Genomic DNA, 15,522 nt, shown 5'->3' with positions numbered 1-15,522 from the left:
AATGCATCACGCTTTTGACAACCACTGAACATTTAGCGTGACGCATTTTCATCCAAATCCGTTCAACGGTTCTAAAAAACGGTGCTCTAGAAATTTTGTGCTATGTACTCCAAATACCTTGTCCTTAACTAAATTTAATAATAGCTTGTAATCAGGTGTTTTTTAAAGCAAAAGTGGAGAAGTTATTAAGCAAAATTCTCGGCTAGCGCGACACTAGCCTTACTAGCTGTAGAAACCTGAGTTTTATCAGCACCATATTAAACTTATATTCAGCTATAATAAACTGTTGAAAACAATAAAAAAATATATGTAGATACAATTTCTGCTTATCATGTTTCATTTTTTTCTCATCTGAACATATTTATAGCACACCGACTCTTCTAAAAGCTTCCTCAATTTGGGATTTGAACTGGTGATCTCCCATTCGTCCGTCGAATGCCTTGCCGTCTACGCCATACTACGAAAATCAGCAAATGTTTTAAATATTGCAAAAATGCAATGCAAAAATGCCAACTTATATTAAATTCTGAAAAACTGCTTTATTACCAGAACTTCAGTCTGTTGTTCCATTGAAAAGTGATAATCGAACAAATAAATCATGAATGCGCTTATGTAGCTATCTATTAAACTGTTGTTAAACGTAGTCATAATAGCAGAAGTAATAAAACCCAGGTAACCACTAAGCACTGTTCTGAGCATTATAACAGCCATTTAACAGATTTTCAGTGCTAAATAGCTCTATGTAAGAATTCCTAATGCTTATGGGCACTATAACCAGTAAGAACTAAATTAAGCCCTGTAAGCCTATATAAAGCCTACAAGCTGTAAAGAAGTTTGTCAGTGCTGTCACAGGGCTTGGAGCACATGACGTTTATATCAATCAAAATAGATTTCGACCAAAACAGACTCGAGTCGGTCATGATCAATACATTTTAAACATCCATGTTGGAATGTTTATCGGAATGGTGTTGTTAAATAGATAATGGAATCTGGTTATGTTAATTATTCCATTTTTTTTTCAATCAAGACAAACTCCAGCTCGTTTCCCTATTCTTCTGAAACGTTTCCCGAAAATTTATATAAACATTGCATCTCCTGCTTCATTTCCTGCGTTCGTCACCACCAAGCTTACCACTGAATCATCCTCATCCCATATCATTTTCAACCCTCGAAATGCCCAAACTGTTTTGTTTTTCATGGTTTAAATACTAGTTTGATCACACCATTCCCATGGTGCATTGGTGGAGCAGATGAGAAAGGGAACAGACTTGGACTTGATCAGGAACCCGGAGGACAACAGCTAGAATCTGGATGAAGTAGCAAAAATACTCGAAGAGATGGCTTTCCAGTCTTGACAAAAATAAAAATACTGCTATTTTATCTTGTCCGACGTTTCGGTCCGTTTGGGACCTTCTTCTGGGACTCTAAAAGATTATTTATTACATCCATTAGAAAATTTTTACAAACAAAAAACTCTACAATTTTTACCGATTTTTACAGATTTTTCGTCCAGTGTTGTTCTGTGGAACGTCTAAATGTCATCGGTTTTGAGTTTCTATTAAAAGGCAAATTATGAAAAAACTTACAATCTCCACACAAAACTCTCTCCGTGTACTTACTCCCTCGCAAAAGCGGACGGTTTCGGTGTAACCGTAACCGCGGAAAAGCCCTTTTTCAAACTCAGCTGGAATTCAGTACCCGGCACTTGATCAAACACCATTGCTTTTTGGCTCTTTTCTGTTTCTACCTCTAGTGTGTATGTGTGTGTGATACATGATGTTCCAGTGTGCGTGATACAATCTTCCTCTTTCGAGAGTGTGTATGTGTGTTTACAAAATTATTCATGTTTGTTTTGATCAGCTGTTCCTTGTCCTACCACTTTGCTGGAAATTCTTTAGCCAATGCAAAACCCCTGCATAAGCAACATGCAGGTTGTCGGTGTCCGTCCGTTTATTTATTGTGTTTGGTGTGTTGTTTATGTGGCAGCTTTCCAGAATCGGCAAATTTCTTCCCTTGTGTGTTGTGTCTAAAATTCTTGCTTCGTTGAGCTTGAATGTGTGGTTTTCTGAGGCTGCGTGATTCACCAGGGCCGTTGTTTCCATTACCGCCTGGATAGCAGCATCTTCGGTTGTGTGACCAGCGCTCTGTAGTGTTTGTAACTTCTTCATGTTGGATTTGTGTTTTGATATCCGCGCCTTCAGCTTCTGTGTTGTCATGCCTATATAGCAAGCATCGCAATCAGCACAGTCTACCTGATAGATGACATTATGACGATCTTCTATCGGTGTTGCATCTTTCACTAGTGGAAGTAGTGAACCAATGTTTTTGTGTTGCTTGCTTGCTATATGTACATTTGGGAATTCCCGACGTAATGTTTTTGTTATTGTTTGTGTCAGTCCATGTATGTTCGTGAGTGAGTAGTATGTTTTTGTCGATTCTTGCTGTTCATTTTCATTACTACTCACTTCCATAGCTGTTTCGTCGGTTGGACTACCACTTATACGATGTATCACTCGATTGATAATGTTCGAGGGGTAATCGTTGGTCCTCAGGAGCCCGAAAATTATTGATTTTGCTTTTTTTTAGACTCAGATTTGTTGAAAACCGGAGGACCCGTTTGGCAAAGTTGAAGGCGACGTTCATCTTGAGACTCATCGGATGTCCTGAATGGTAGTTTAGGAATCTACCCGACGAGATTGCTTTCCTGTACCATTCTGTTTTGATTGTGCGGTCCTCTTGGCGTACCAGCAGCAGGTCGAGGAAGGGCAGTCGGCAGTTTTCTTCCTTTTCGACGGTAAACTGAATCTGAAGAAAATCCAACATGAAGAAGTTACAAACACTACAGAGCGCTGGTCACACAACCGAAGATGCTGCTATCCAGGCGGTAATGGAAACAACGGCCCTGGTGAATCACGCAGCCTCAGAAAACCACACATTCAAGCTCAACGAAGCAAGAATTTTAGACACAACACACAAGGGAAGAAATTTGCCGATTCTGGAAAGCTGCCACATAAACAACACACCAAACACAATAAATAAACGGACGGACACCGACAACCTGCATGTTGCTTATGCAGGGGTTTTGCATTGGCTAAAGAATTTCCAGCAAAGTGGTAGGACAAGGAACAGCTGATCAAAACAAACATGAATAATTTTGTAAACACACATACACACTCTCGAAAGAGGAAGATTGTATCACGCACACTGGAACATCATGTATCACACACACATACACACTAGAGGTAGAAACAGAAAAGAGCCAAAAAGCAATGGTGTTTGATCAAGTGCCGGGTACTGAATTCCAGCTGAGTTTGAAAAAGGGCTTTTCCGCGGTTACGGTTACACCGAAACCGTCCGCTTTTGCGAGGGAGTAAGTACACGGAGAGAGTTTTGTGTGGAGATTGTAAGTTTTTTCATAATTTGCCTTTTAATAGAAACTCAAAACCGATGACATTTAGACGTTCCACAGAACAACACTGGACGAAAAATCTGTAAAAATCGGTAAAAATTGTAGAGTTTTTTGTTTGTAAAAATTTTCTAATGGATGTAATAAATAATCTTTTAGAGTCCCAGAAGAAGGTCCCAAACGGACCGAAACGTCGGACAAGATAAAATAGCAGTATTTTTATTTTTGTCAAGACTGGAAAGCCATCTCTTCGAGTATCAACCATACAGTCGAAATACGTTTAGCAAGTAGAACCATGGCAGGGTTTTACAACCAGATTGACCAGGAATTTGGTACCACCGTTAAACACGATTTCAAACACTACGCAGACATAAATCGTAAACTAGGCAACATGGAGACGCGGAAAAACTTCCTTCTAAAATGTCGTCGTGAAGGGTTGTTCCCAGCACACATTCAGAACTCATTCAAATGCGTTTCTGAGCTCTTGGAAGAACGAAGTCCCTATCTCACGAAACTGGAGAGAGATATTGCCAGATTCAAAAAGTCCGTTTTGAATACTGAGGTACAACACACGTTTTTCAAGCTCACGACGTACCATCGACAAATCGAAGGTTTGCGCACTAGAATCGAGCAAACCGTACCCGACGAGATTTCCAAGGCATTCCTGGAGCGACAAATGGCCTTCCGGAGCAAGGCTAGAGCTCAAGCGGAGAAGAAAATAGAAGGCAAGTTTCTAGCACTGATCAACGCACCAAACCAGACTCGTAACGTTGAAGAACCATCATTGAATGACAAGGCCATTTTGAATGCTACAACCGTAGATCTGCCAGCAGAAGTGGAGCACTTACTAAGCCTAGGTTCAAAATTCGCACTACCATACAAACATTTGGCCGAAGTTCCGATGTTCCACTTCATAGCGGATGTGGAGTCTATCATCAAGACTAATAACGATACGGCGGTACAGGATCGAACCCGATGCGCCGTGGCCAATCAGATCCAGAACTACCTACACAGGATGCAGAATACGGACACCAACGACCCAAAAGCGAGGTTCTATTATAACGCCTAAAAACGCACCAAAGCCTTTCTCAAAGCGCATCCTGGGATCATCGTGGTGAATTCGGACAAAGGCAATCGAACAGTAGTGATGGAGCGGACAGACTACACGTCCAAGATGAAAAGTCTACTGGAGGACAGTAAAACGTACCGACAGGTAACAAAAGACCTAACGAACGGGTTCCAGAATCAGAACAACACCATCGTGAAACGACTTCAGGATCTCAAGCTGATTGATCCGTATCACGCATCGAGATTGAAGACCTACAAAGCAGTGTGTCCTAAAATCTATGGTCTGCCCAAGGCACACAAACCTGGCCTTCCATTGAGACCTGTTGTACCCTGCATGACCGCACCGACCTATGAGCTCTCCAAATTCGTAGCGAACGTGCTTCAAAAAGCTATAGTGAGTAAGTACAACATAAAGGATTCCTTCTCCTTTTGCGATTACGCTAACTCGATTGAGCTCCCGGAAGGATACATCCTGGTCTCGTTTGACGTAGTAGCACTTTTCCCGTCCATCCCCAAAAGTCTCATGAAGCAGAGCATCTTCAAACACTGGGACGAGATCAAGAAACATACAGCTATTTGTCTTGATCTGTTCTGGGAAGTCACAGAGTTCTGTATAGATGCCAGTTACTTCGTGTTCGAAGGGACGTATTATCAGCAAATCTTCGGTACAGCAATGGGAAGCCCACTGTCGCCGATAATTGCCGAGTACGTGATGGAGGATCTTCTGGACGATGCAGTAGCCGCCACCACCGTGGTCATTCCGTATTTGAAAAAGTACGTTGATGACCTTTTCCTGGCGCTCCCAGTCGAGAAAGTCGAAGAAGTACTCAACGTCTTCAACCAACAAAACACGAACATTCAGTTTACCGTCGAAAAGGAAGAAAACTGCCGACTGCCCTTCCTCGACCTGCTGCTGGTACGCCAAGAGGACCGCACAATCAAAACAGAATGGTACAGGAAAGCAATCTCGTCGGGTAGATTCCTAAACTACCATTCAGGACATCCGATGAGTCTCAAGATGAACGTCGCCTTCAACTTTGCCAAACGGGTCCTCCGGTTTTCAACAAATCTGAGTCTAAAAAAAAGCAAAATCAATAATTTTCGGGCTCCTGAGGACCAACGATTACCCCTCGAACATTATCAATCGAGTGATACATCGTATAAGTGGTAGTCCAACCGACGAAACAGCTATGGAAGTGAGTAGTAATGAAAATGAACAGCAAGAATCGACAAAAACATACTACTCACTCACGAACATACATGGACTGACACAAACAATAACAAAAACATTACGTCGGGAATTCCCAAATGTACATATAGCAAGCAAGCAACACAAAAACATTGGTTCACTACTTCCACTAGTGAAAGATGCAACACCGATAGAAGATCGTCATAATGTCATCTATCAGGTAGACTGTGCTGATTGCGATGCTTGCTATATAGGCATGACAACACAGAAGCTGAAGGCGCGGATATCAAAACACAAATCCAACATGAAGAAGTTACAAACACTACAGAGCGCTGGTCACACAACCGAAGATGCTGCTATCCAGGCGGTAATGGAAACAACGGCCCTGGTGAATCACGCAGCCTCAGAAAACCACACATTCAAGCTCAACGAAGCAAGAATTTTAGACACAACACACAAGGGAAGAAATTTGCCGATTCTGGAAAGCTGCCACATAAACAACACACCAAACACAATAAATAAACGGACGGACACCGACAACCTGCATGTTGCTTATGCAGGGGTTTTGCATTGGCTAAAGAATTTCCAGCAAAGTGGTAGGACAAGGAACAGCTGATCAAAACAAACATGAATAATTTTGTAAACACACATACACACTCTCGAAAGAGGAAGATTGTATCACGCACACTGGAACATCATGTATCACACACACATACACACTAGAGGTAGAAACAGAAAAGAGCCAAAAAGCAATGGTGTTTGATCAAGTGCCGGGTACTGAATTCCAGCTGAGTTTGAAAAAGGGCTTTTCCGCGGTTACGGTTACACCGAAACCGTCCGCTTTTGCGAGGGAGTAAGTACACGGAGAGAGTTTTGTGTGGAGATTGTAAGTTTTTTCATAATTTGCCTTTTAATAGAAACTCAAAACCGATGACATTTAGACGTTCCACAGAACAACACTGGACGAAAAATCTGTAAAAATCGGTAAAAATTGTAGAGTTTTTTGTTTGTAAAAATTTTCTAATGGATGTAATAAATAATCTTTTAGAGTCCCAGAAGAAGGTCCCAAACGGACCGAAACGTCGGACAAGATAAAATAGCAGTATTTTTATTTTTGTCAAGACTGGAAAGCCATCTCTTCGAGTATCAACCATACAGTCGAAATACGTTTAGGAAGTAGCAAAAAAGCAACTTCAATGGAAGCGAAGGAAGTTAGAAAAGAACAGGAGATAAACAAAATATTTTTTTTCTTTTTTCTTTGTCTCACTTTTGACAACTTTCGCTCCAGAGACTTGGTACGATATTTCAAAGTTGGCCGTATATCAGCCGAATAATTCGCCAAAAGTGGCTTTTGAGCAGCTCTATAAGAGGATATAGAACCAATTAGCTCTGTTAGCCAGGTTCTACATTCGACTATAGAGCCGACTTAATGCCATTTTTACGGCTTAATGGTTACTTGGGAAATCAAAAACATTTGTTCGACTTATATAAACCACAATAATCAGCTATGGGAAACTGTGGAATGTAAGTTCTTTAATATGTAGAAAAAAGTTCTTATTCAGCAAACATCAAAGCTTACATAGACGAATCGAACAAACAAACATTGACGACGTTTGTTAAGCTTATAATTAAATAGCTATTCGCGTAAGAGTCGAATATTCTATTATGGCTTATTTACAATGTAAATAACATCATTTCAGCATATTATTCCACATACATTTTTGTTCAACTAAGATTGTTGTGAACAAGCAATTATTCAACATGCATGTTTATTTATGACTTCGAATTGTTACTTGGAAAGGCTCTAAGACTACGTTGAGGGTCTAATGATAAGATTAAACTTCACTATTGTGCGACCGGGACATCGTCGGTGCTTTGATACCATAACTGGAGTCATTTTATGATTACGTACCGAGTTAAATCTGCTGTTGAGAACTCGGTAAAAAGATGGAAAAAATATCGAACTGATCTTAGCGTGTAGCTCTCCTAAGGTCTTGGATCAGCGTCTTGCCTGCCATGGATGAGATGGTTTGGTATTGGCCCAAGCGGATCAATCATGCTCAATTTCAGGATATTTCGCTTCGTGATGGTGTTTGTTGATTCTGAAAAGTCGGAATCATTCGGTAACTTTATGGAATACACAAAAAACACTCTCGTCGGGTAGCCACTAGCCAGGCTGAAAAACTAGGATGCGTTCCTTGATGCGTTCCATTTGGGTTTCTTTATCAATGCTGATGTAACGAATAATAGAAAGGATTACGGTTCGTTACTTCTTCACCCTTGAGTTGTAGCACTTTCTTGGAAATGAAATGCCAGTTTCGCAATTCAAATCCAACCCACACAATACGCGACGCGACACAAGACAACACTTATCGTTCTTACAATCGTCAAGAAAAGATTTAAAAAATTACCTTTTGACGACCGGTTTCGGGCGAGATCTAGCCCATCTTCAGGACAATGTCCGACTGAGACACGATGCGATGGGAGGGTCATCCTCATTCATCAATTGCTTTTTCGACCCTGTGATGAACATGGACTCCCATGCATTCAAATGCGAAGATTTGTTGACACATTTGAGCAGTTTCGCTTCTTCCCAGTTGATGTTGTGATTACTGCTCGCTGTATGAACTGCCACGCTGGATTCGTTTTGTTTGTTTGTGTCAACGGCATTCTTATGTTCCCTGATTCTGGTTTTGAATTTCCGGCGTGTCTGACCTATGTAGACAGCTGGACAGTCCCTGCATGGAATTTCATAAATTCCTGACTGCTCATCCGGGGGAACCTTATCCTTCAGATTGCATAGTAGTTCACGTAACGTGTTGGCGCTTTTGTGCACTACTTGCAATCCATGTCGTTGAAGCTTCGATTTTATTGGGTTGGTTACTTTAGGGTAGAACGGTAGGCTAATCCTTTTTGTTTGTCCTGCTATTGGCTCCAGCGTTGTTATGTTCTGACGGTGTTTTTTGTGTTTGTGTTTTTGTAGAATTTTGTCTACGAAAGTTCGGTTGTATTCATTGACCTCGGCTGCAGCGTAAATTCGATTCTGTTCTTCCTTGAATTCTACGCTATCCAACGGTACATTGTAGAGCCGGTGAGCCATAGAATGGAAGGCGGCTTGCTTTTGGGCACCAAAGTGGTTGGAATCGGATGTTATGTACCGATCTGTGCTAGTTGGCTTGCGATAAATCCCAAATTTCAGAGTGTTATCCTCGTTTCTGCTAATCATCAGATCCAAGAAAGGCAACTTCCCGTCTACTTCCTTCTCAACCGTGAATTTGATCGTTTCATGTTGTGAATTTAGCATGCTAAGTGTCTGGTCTACGTACCGTTCCTTCACCGGGGCGAAAACATCGTCTACGTAGCGCCACCACACTCGGGGAAAAAGCTTCTGTTTCTGGGCTTCATTTTCTAGATCGCTCATAAACAAATCGGCCAGAAGTGGTGAGAGCTTACTACCCATGCTCAGGCCAAAGGTCTGTTTGTAGTATTTTCCCCGGAAGTTGAAAAAATTTTGGTTCATACAGACCTTGGCAACAGAGAGATAAGCCTCGATGTGGTTTAGCGGCACTCGGCACCGTTCCAAGTGTCGGCGCAGGCTTTGCACAGCTTCAGTGGCTGGTACGCTCGGAAATAGAGCGGCGACATCGAACGATACCAGAATTTCACCTCGTCGCAATTTGAACCCCTCTAGCTGCTCAACCAAAATCTCGTGATGTGATATACTCTCGTGCCGATAAGGGGAACGCGGTAGTGATTATGGATAGAGAAGATTACGACTCGCGCGTTCGGGACATGGCCCGGTAATCCTCCTTCGAATTTCGACTATCCAGGTAGTCGTCCACATATTAGTTTTCAACTACAGCTGTCGCCACTTCTAGATAATTCTTTTTTCCATTCCATCGCGTTCTTGTTCTTGACAAAGTTGGCTGACCAGGGCGAACATGTTGAACCAAAGGTGGCCACATCCATCACGAATACGTCTGGCTTCTTTGCCGTGCCACTTCTGTACATAAACCTAATCTTCAGCTGGTGATACATCTTGCGGATGTCAACTGCAATCGCAAGCTTTCGCTGTCCAAAACGACATAACACAGTTGGTAACGAAGTGAGAAGGTCCGGCCCCTTGAGAAGCATGTCGTTCAGAGACACTCCATGCGCCTTGGTCGCCTCGTCCCAAATGATTCGCGCCTTCTCGGGCTTTCGGGGATTTATTACCACTCCGAATGGGAGGAACCACGTTCGAAGAGAATCGTTTAACTTCAATTCATCAGCCGTTGCTTTGTGGGCGTAACCTTTGCTCTGACAATCTGTCCAAACTCGCTTCAAGTTCCGGATACACTAAATTCTTTTTTTACACGATCTTTTTTTACGCGGTTTTATTTTACACGATTTTTTTTACACGATTTTCTCGAAATTACGCGATGTGTTTTTGGAAACATTCTTCTCTCCTGATCGCAATTTACTTCCGATGGGGCTCAAATTTCTACCAGAGATCTCTCTTATTATCCTTGATACCCTGTCAAAATTTTAGGATGATCCGATAAAAAAAGTTTTGAAAACTTTTTTTACACGATTTTTTTTACGCGGAACAAAAAATCGCGTAAAAACAGAATTTAGTGTATTTCTCAGACAAATCAGTCGACACTCGGTCATATAAGGTGGTAACTCCATGGTATCGTACCACCATAACAAACCGGTTTCGTAATGACCGTCGGGCCGCTTGATGGTCGTTCGTTACAGAATCTCCTTTGTTAGGCGATTTTCTTCAACTTCTGGACCACCCGGATAAAAACTAACCATAGAATATTTCGTGAAAACCATTCCTGTACCATACAGTGTATCAGCTACAATAAAGTGTATTGTAATGGAATGGTTCGCTAAAAGCTGTGCACATTGTAGCCTATACATTTACATCCGATCTTTATATAACAATATATTATACTGTTTTCCTTACGTTTGAATCATTCACTTTTCAGAAATATTATTTTTCCGTGCATTTTTAATTATTCAGTTTTAGATTTTTTCCATGCCTTGTTTTGTTGATGTTCGTTACTTTTTTATGCAAAGAAAAGGAAAGATAAAAGTGATTAAGTTGAAACATCTATTAAAGGTCAATAAAATGTTTAAATCAGTGAAGAGAATTGTTAGAGAAAAGAGGCACAAAACAAGCAACAAAGAAGGCGCGACGATTACTCCTTATCCCTACTTGTAACAGAAAGGACATGAAAATTTTTGTTGCAGACAAAACGGCAGCTGAATTTGTTGTGTACTTTTCAACTCGCGAATAATCAATTATTACTAACCCCAAGTCTAAACTGTTTGATGATAGATCTTCAGCAGAGTTGCAGTGTTTACCGACTCGAAGTTACCGTTCGAAAATCGCAATGCAAGGCTTAAAAATTTCTAAATTCGTGGTGTACGATGTTTATCCTTCAAGTTGGGACAAACTTATGTCGCATTGGGTGGATTGTCGCAATAAATACATTTTGCGACATTGTCATTATTGTTGCGCGATGGTTGAATTTTGATTCACTGGTTTAAATAAATGGTAAGCAAGGTGTCCTAAGGACTGCAGATCCAAGAGATATGGCGGGCTAGGTATGTAGAGTGCGATGAGAGGAATACGAATGTAGGTCAACCCGGAAAGACGCAGGTTAGATTACCGTAAATCAGTGGAGGAGTTCAATACTATTCTTTCTGTATTTGCATTTAGGGGAGTTTTCTCCCCTTCTCTCATGTGATGCGATTGACAAAACTTATCTTTGACGAAGAGCCATCTTTAACATATGGACTGGACTGGACTGGACACTGAAACGACTTCTAATATAGGTTTGCAGCGCTTTTTAACCGAACTTATATCTGAATCGAACTTGACAGTTTTCTCATGAGTTGTTATGTATTTCAAACTTTAGTCAAACTGGAGCCTCAATATTGCAAATATTCGTGGAATGTAGTCTATACTATGATGGAGATTCAATGCACAACTATAATGCTTTTGGTATATCCATGGGATATTTCAGGCTTTCCAAACTATTTTGGAATTAGGACCTTCAAGATCTTCAGGCTCTACCCTTGTTTCTGTTACCTCTACCGGCATATTTTTTTCACGATTGTGTCTGTTACACCTCATAATATTACAAGTATCTCTATGTGTTGCTATTTGGGTGTCCATTGGCATACAAATGTACCCAATGTATTTTGAAGTATGGGTTGCAGTATCTGTAAATCTTAGGATATTTTTTTTATTATAGCGAATGCTCGTGTAGTATGGTTTACGTTACTCTTAGAGCCTCGGAGTGCAATTCTGATAACTAAGCAACATTCACTTGTTGATCTAGATCATCCTAACTATTATGGAATTAGGACCTTAAAACACCACAAGCTCTACTCTTGTATCTCTTTACTTTATCGGTGTAGTTCCTCCAAAAAATCCTTTAAGAATACCTCCGAGACTTTCGCCGAGAATTCCTCAAAGAATCTTTCCATATACCAAGAATTTCTGTAAATAATTCCTGGAAAAAATCCTCCAGGAATTTTTCAAGAAATTCCTCGAAAATTCTTTCAGGTGTCCCTCTTCAAATTCTACCAGAAATTCCTACAATAATACCTTCAGGAATTTCTCCAAGAATATCCCAAATAACCCCTCTAGTGTTCCTCCAAAAATTTCTCCAGGAACTCCTCATAGACTTCTTTCAAGAAATTCTCCAAGTATTGCTACAGGCATTCCTCCAAGAGTTTTTTTTTCCAGAAACCCAGAAATAGTCCAGAAATTCTTCCAAAAGTTAATCCAGAGATTCATCCGAGATTACTGCCAGACATTTCTCAAGAATTTCCTTCAGGAATTCGTGAAGAAATTTTTCAAGGAATTCAAACAGAAATTACTTCAGAAACTTCTTAAGGAATTCCTCGAAGAATTCTTTCAGAATTCTTCCAGGGATTTTTTAGGAAATTTTACAAGCATTCCTGCAAAAACTCCTTCATAAACACCTCCAGGATCCTCTAGAAAACCTTTAGTAATTCCTCAAGAGAATACTCCTGGGATTACTCTAAGAATTCGTCCGAGAATTCCTCCAGGGATTTCCTCAGAAATTCTTCCGAAAATTGTTAAGGAATTGCGCCAAAAATTCCTTTCGAAATTCCTTCAGCAACTCTTTCAGGAATTCCTCCAGTAACTTTTTGAGGAATTTCTCCAGAAACTTTTTCCTTAATTAATTCTTCTTGGGATTCCACCATGAAGTCCTCCAAGAATTCCTCAAGAAATTTCTTCAAGAATTCATCCAGGAATTTCTCCTGGACATCTGCCTGGAATTCGTCCAAGAATTCCTCTTGGATTCATCCAAAAAATTTTACAAGACCTTCCCCAAGAATTTCACCGAAGGCCCCCAAATGACGTCTGCCAAGAATCCCCTTAGTAATTTCTCTACAAATACGTCCAAGGATTTTTTCAAGAAATTCCTTAAAGAATTAATCCAAAAAATATTCCAGAAATTCCTTTATGAATACCTCCAAGATTTTTCAGTAAACCTCCAGAAATTCCTCAAGAAAATACTTCTGCGATAACTCCAGGGATTCCTCCGAGAATTCCTCCAGGAACTGCTCCGAGACTTCGTTCCATAATTCTTCCAAGAATCCCATCAGAAAGTTCTCCAAAAATTCCTCCAAGATTTTTTCCTACAATTTCTCCAACAATCCAGAATTTCTTCCAGAATTCTTTTGCATGAATTACTTCAGAAATACCTTCAAGACTTCTTTCAAGAATTCCATCAAGAATCTGCCCTAGGCACTTCTCAAGGAGTTCCTTGGAAAATTCTTTCTGGAATTCCTCCAAGAATTCCTACAAGATCTTCCAGGAATTTCTTCAAGAATTTCTTGAAGAAATTTCTGGAGAAAATCCAGGAATTCCTGGAGTACTTTCTGGAAGAAATTATGTAGTAGTTTGTGAACGAATTTCAAAAGAATATCCTGGGAGAATTCTTAGAGGAATTTCTAAAGGATTTCCTTCAGGAATTTCTGAAGGATTTCCTTGAGGAATTTCTGAAGAATTTCCTTGAGAAATTCCTGGAGGAATTTTTGAAGTTTTTTTTTTAATTTTAATTTTCTGGAGAAATTCCTGGAATATTCCTTGTAGGAATTCCTGGAGTACTCCTTGGAGGAAATCCTGGTGGAATTCCTGGAGAAATTTTTGGAGTATATTCTGGAGGAATTCCTGAAATATCTCTTATAGGAATTACTGGAGTATTTTCCGGAACAATTCCAGTAGGAATTCGAAGAGTTAATCCTGGAGAAATTCCTGGAGGAATTTCTGAAGGAATTACTAGAATACTTGCTGGACGAACTTCTGGAATATATCGTGGAGGAATTTCTGGATGTTTCCTGAAGAATCTTGGAGAAATTCTTGAAGAAATTCTTAGTAGAATTCACAAAGGAATTCTTGGAGAAATTCCTGGAAGGATTCTTATAGACATTTCTGGTTGAATTCTTGGAAAAACTCCTGGAAGAATTTCCGGAGGAATTCTTAGAGGAATATCTGGTAAGATTCTTTGAAGAATTCTTGGTAAAAGTCTTGGATGAATTTCTGACGGATTTTTAGGAGAAACTACACTGATATTCAAAAGTAGAGCTTGTGGAGATTGAACGTCTTAATTCCGGAATAGTTTAGGTGATCTAGATCACCAAGTGAATGTTGCTTAGTTATCAGAATTGCACTCCGAGGCTCTAAGAGTAGCATAGATTACATTTACTTTTACCAATCGAGAAATATTTATGTTTTATTATCAAACAGTTATTTTTATTATGGTTGGAAATTGAATATTTTATTTGTGAGACTATACAGGTATGTCCCGTTTTTGTCACTATCCGTTTTTATCATTATCCGTTTTTGTCACTATCCGATTTTGTTAACATATTATTCCGTTTTTATCAACACTAAAAGTTGAATAATTTGTTTCCCTTGAATACTAGTTTAACATTAATCTTGAGGCAATGCATCCATGAATAAATTTGAACTAACCACCCCTGATGACATAAAAGACGTAAACTCTCAAGCATAACTTTACTCATTTTGGGTACCTTAGAGAAACTGAATCAATTCATATTCCAAGTGTTAAACAAATAGCTAATCACGATAGATCAATAATAGATGACCGAGTTATTTTTTTTTTTTCATTTCATCAGCTTGACACCTTCATTGGTGTTCCTTTTGGAGATTGTTCCAGGATATCTGAGTATTCCTCCAGGAACTTTCTTCTGGAGATCCTCCTTCTCCTGCTCTTCCTCCTCTTTATTCTTCTTCTTCTTTTTCTTCTTCTTCCTCTACTTCCTCTTCTCTGAGGCTTTACATTCCAACTGAAACTTGGCCTTCCTCTTTTAAAATTAGTGTGCTTTGAGAACTTCAACAGTTATTAATTGAAACTGAAGGACTTTCTTTGTCTGAATTGGTATATTGTGTGGCAGCACTACACTATGCCCAGGAAGCTGCGAGGATTTTCTCGACCGAAAATCGAACCCACCTCCAGAATGGCTAAACAATGCCTTATCTACTCGGCTAACTGGATTTATATAGAATCTTTCAGGATTTCATCCCTCGGTTACTCCAAAAATGCAATCTTGGATTTTTTCAAAAATTGTGGTGGAGCCCCGTGGTCGTACGGTTAGCATCACCAAGCGTATAACCGTACCATGCCATGGGGTGAGGGTGTGATTTCCGCTACGAGTGATGAAACTTTTCGCAAGAAATAATTCTTCCTTGTATTCACAGGTACTCGTAATGTGTGCCGTGTCTGTATCTAGTGTATAGTTTCATTCAGTCTGTACAGACTCTGGCTAGTGGCTGAAGACGGTGTCCGTGTCTTTTTAAAAC

The 15,522-nt window shown here is 40.0% G+C and overlaps 1 protein-coding gene across 1 annotated transcript; it reads left to right on the top strand.

Annotated features, from left to right (window-relative positions):
* The first annotated feature begins 4,553 nt into the window (after positions 1 to 4,553).
* LOC134291081 (uncharacterized) lies at positions 4,554 to 15,430 on the top strand. Its single transcript, XM_062858365.1, has 2 exons — positions 4,554 to 5,425; positions 15,421 to 15,430. Exons 1-2 carry the CDS (start codon positions 4,554 to 4,556, stop codon positions 15,428 to 15,430), a joined length of 882 nt encoding a protein of 293 aa, XP_062714349.1.
* The last annotated feature ends 92 nt before the right edge of the window (positions 15,431 to 15,522 follow it).

Source organism: Aedes albopictus, chromosome 3 (genome assembly GCF_035046485.1).
Source record: "Aedes albopictus strain Foshan chromosome 3, AalbF5, whole genome shotgun sequence".
Lineage (NCBI taxonomy): Eukaryota > Metazoa > Arthropoda > Insecta > Diptera > Culicidae > Aedes > Aedes albopictus.
The sequence above is the reverse complement of the archived record's forward strand: the minus strand, read 5'-3'. Positions and strand labels throughout refer to the sequence as shown.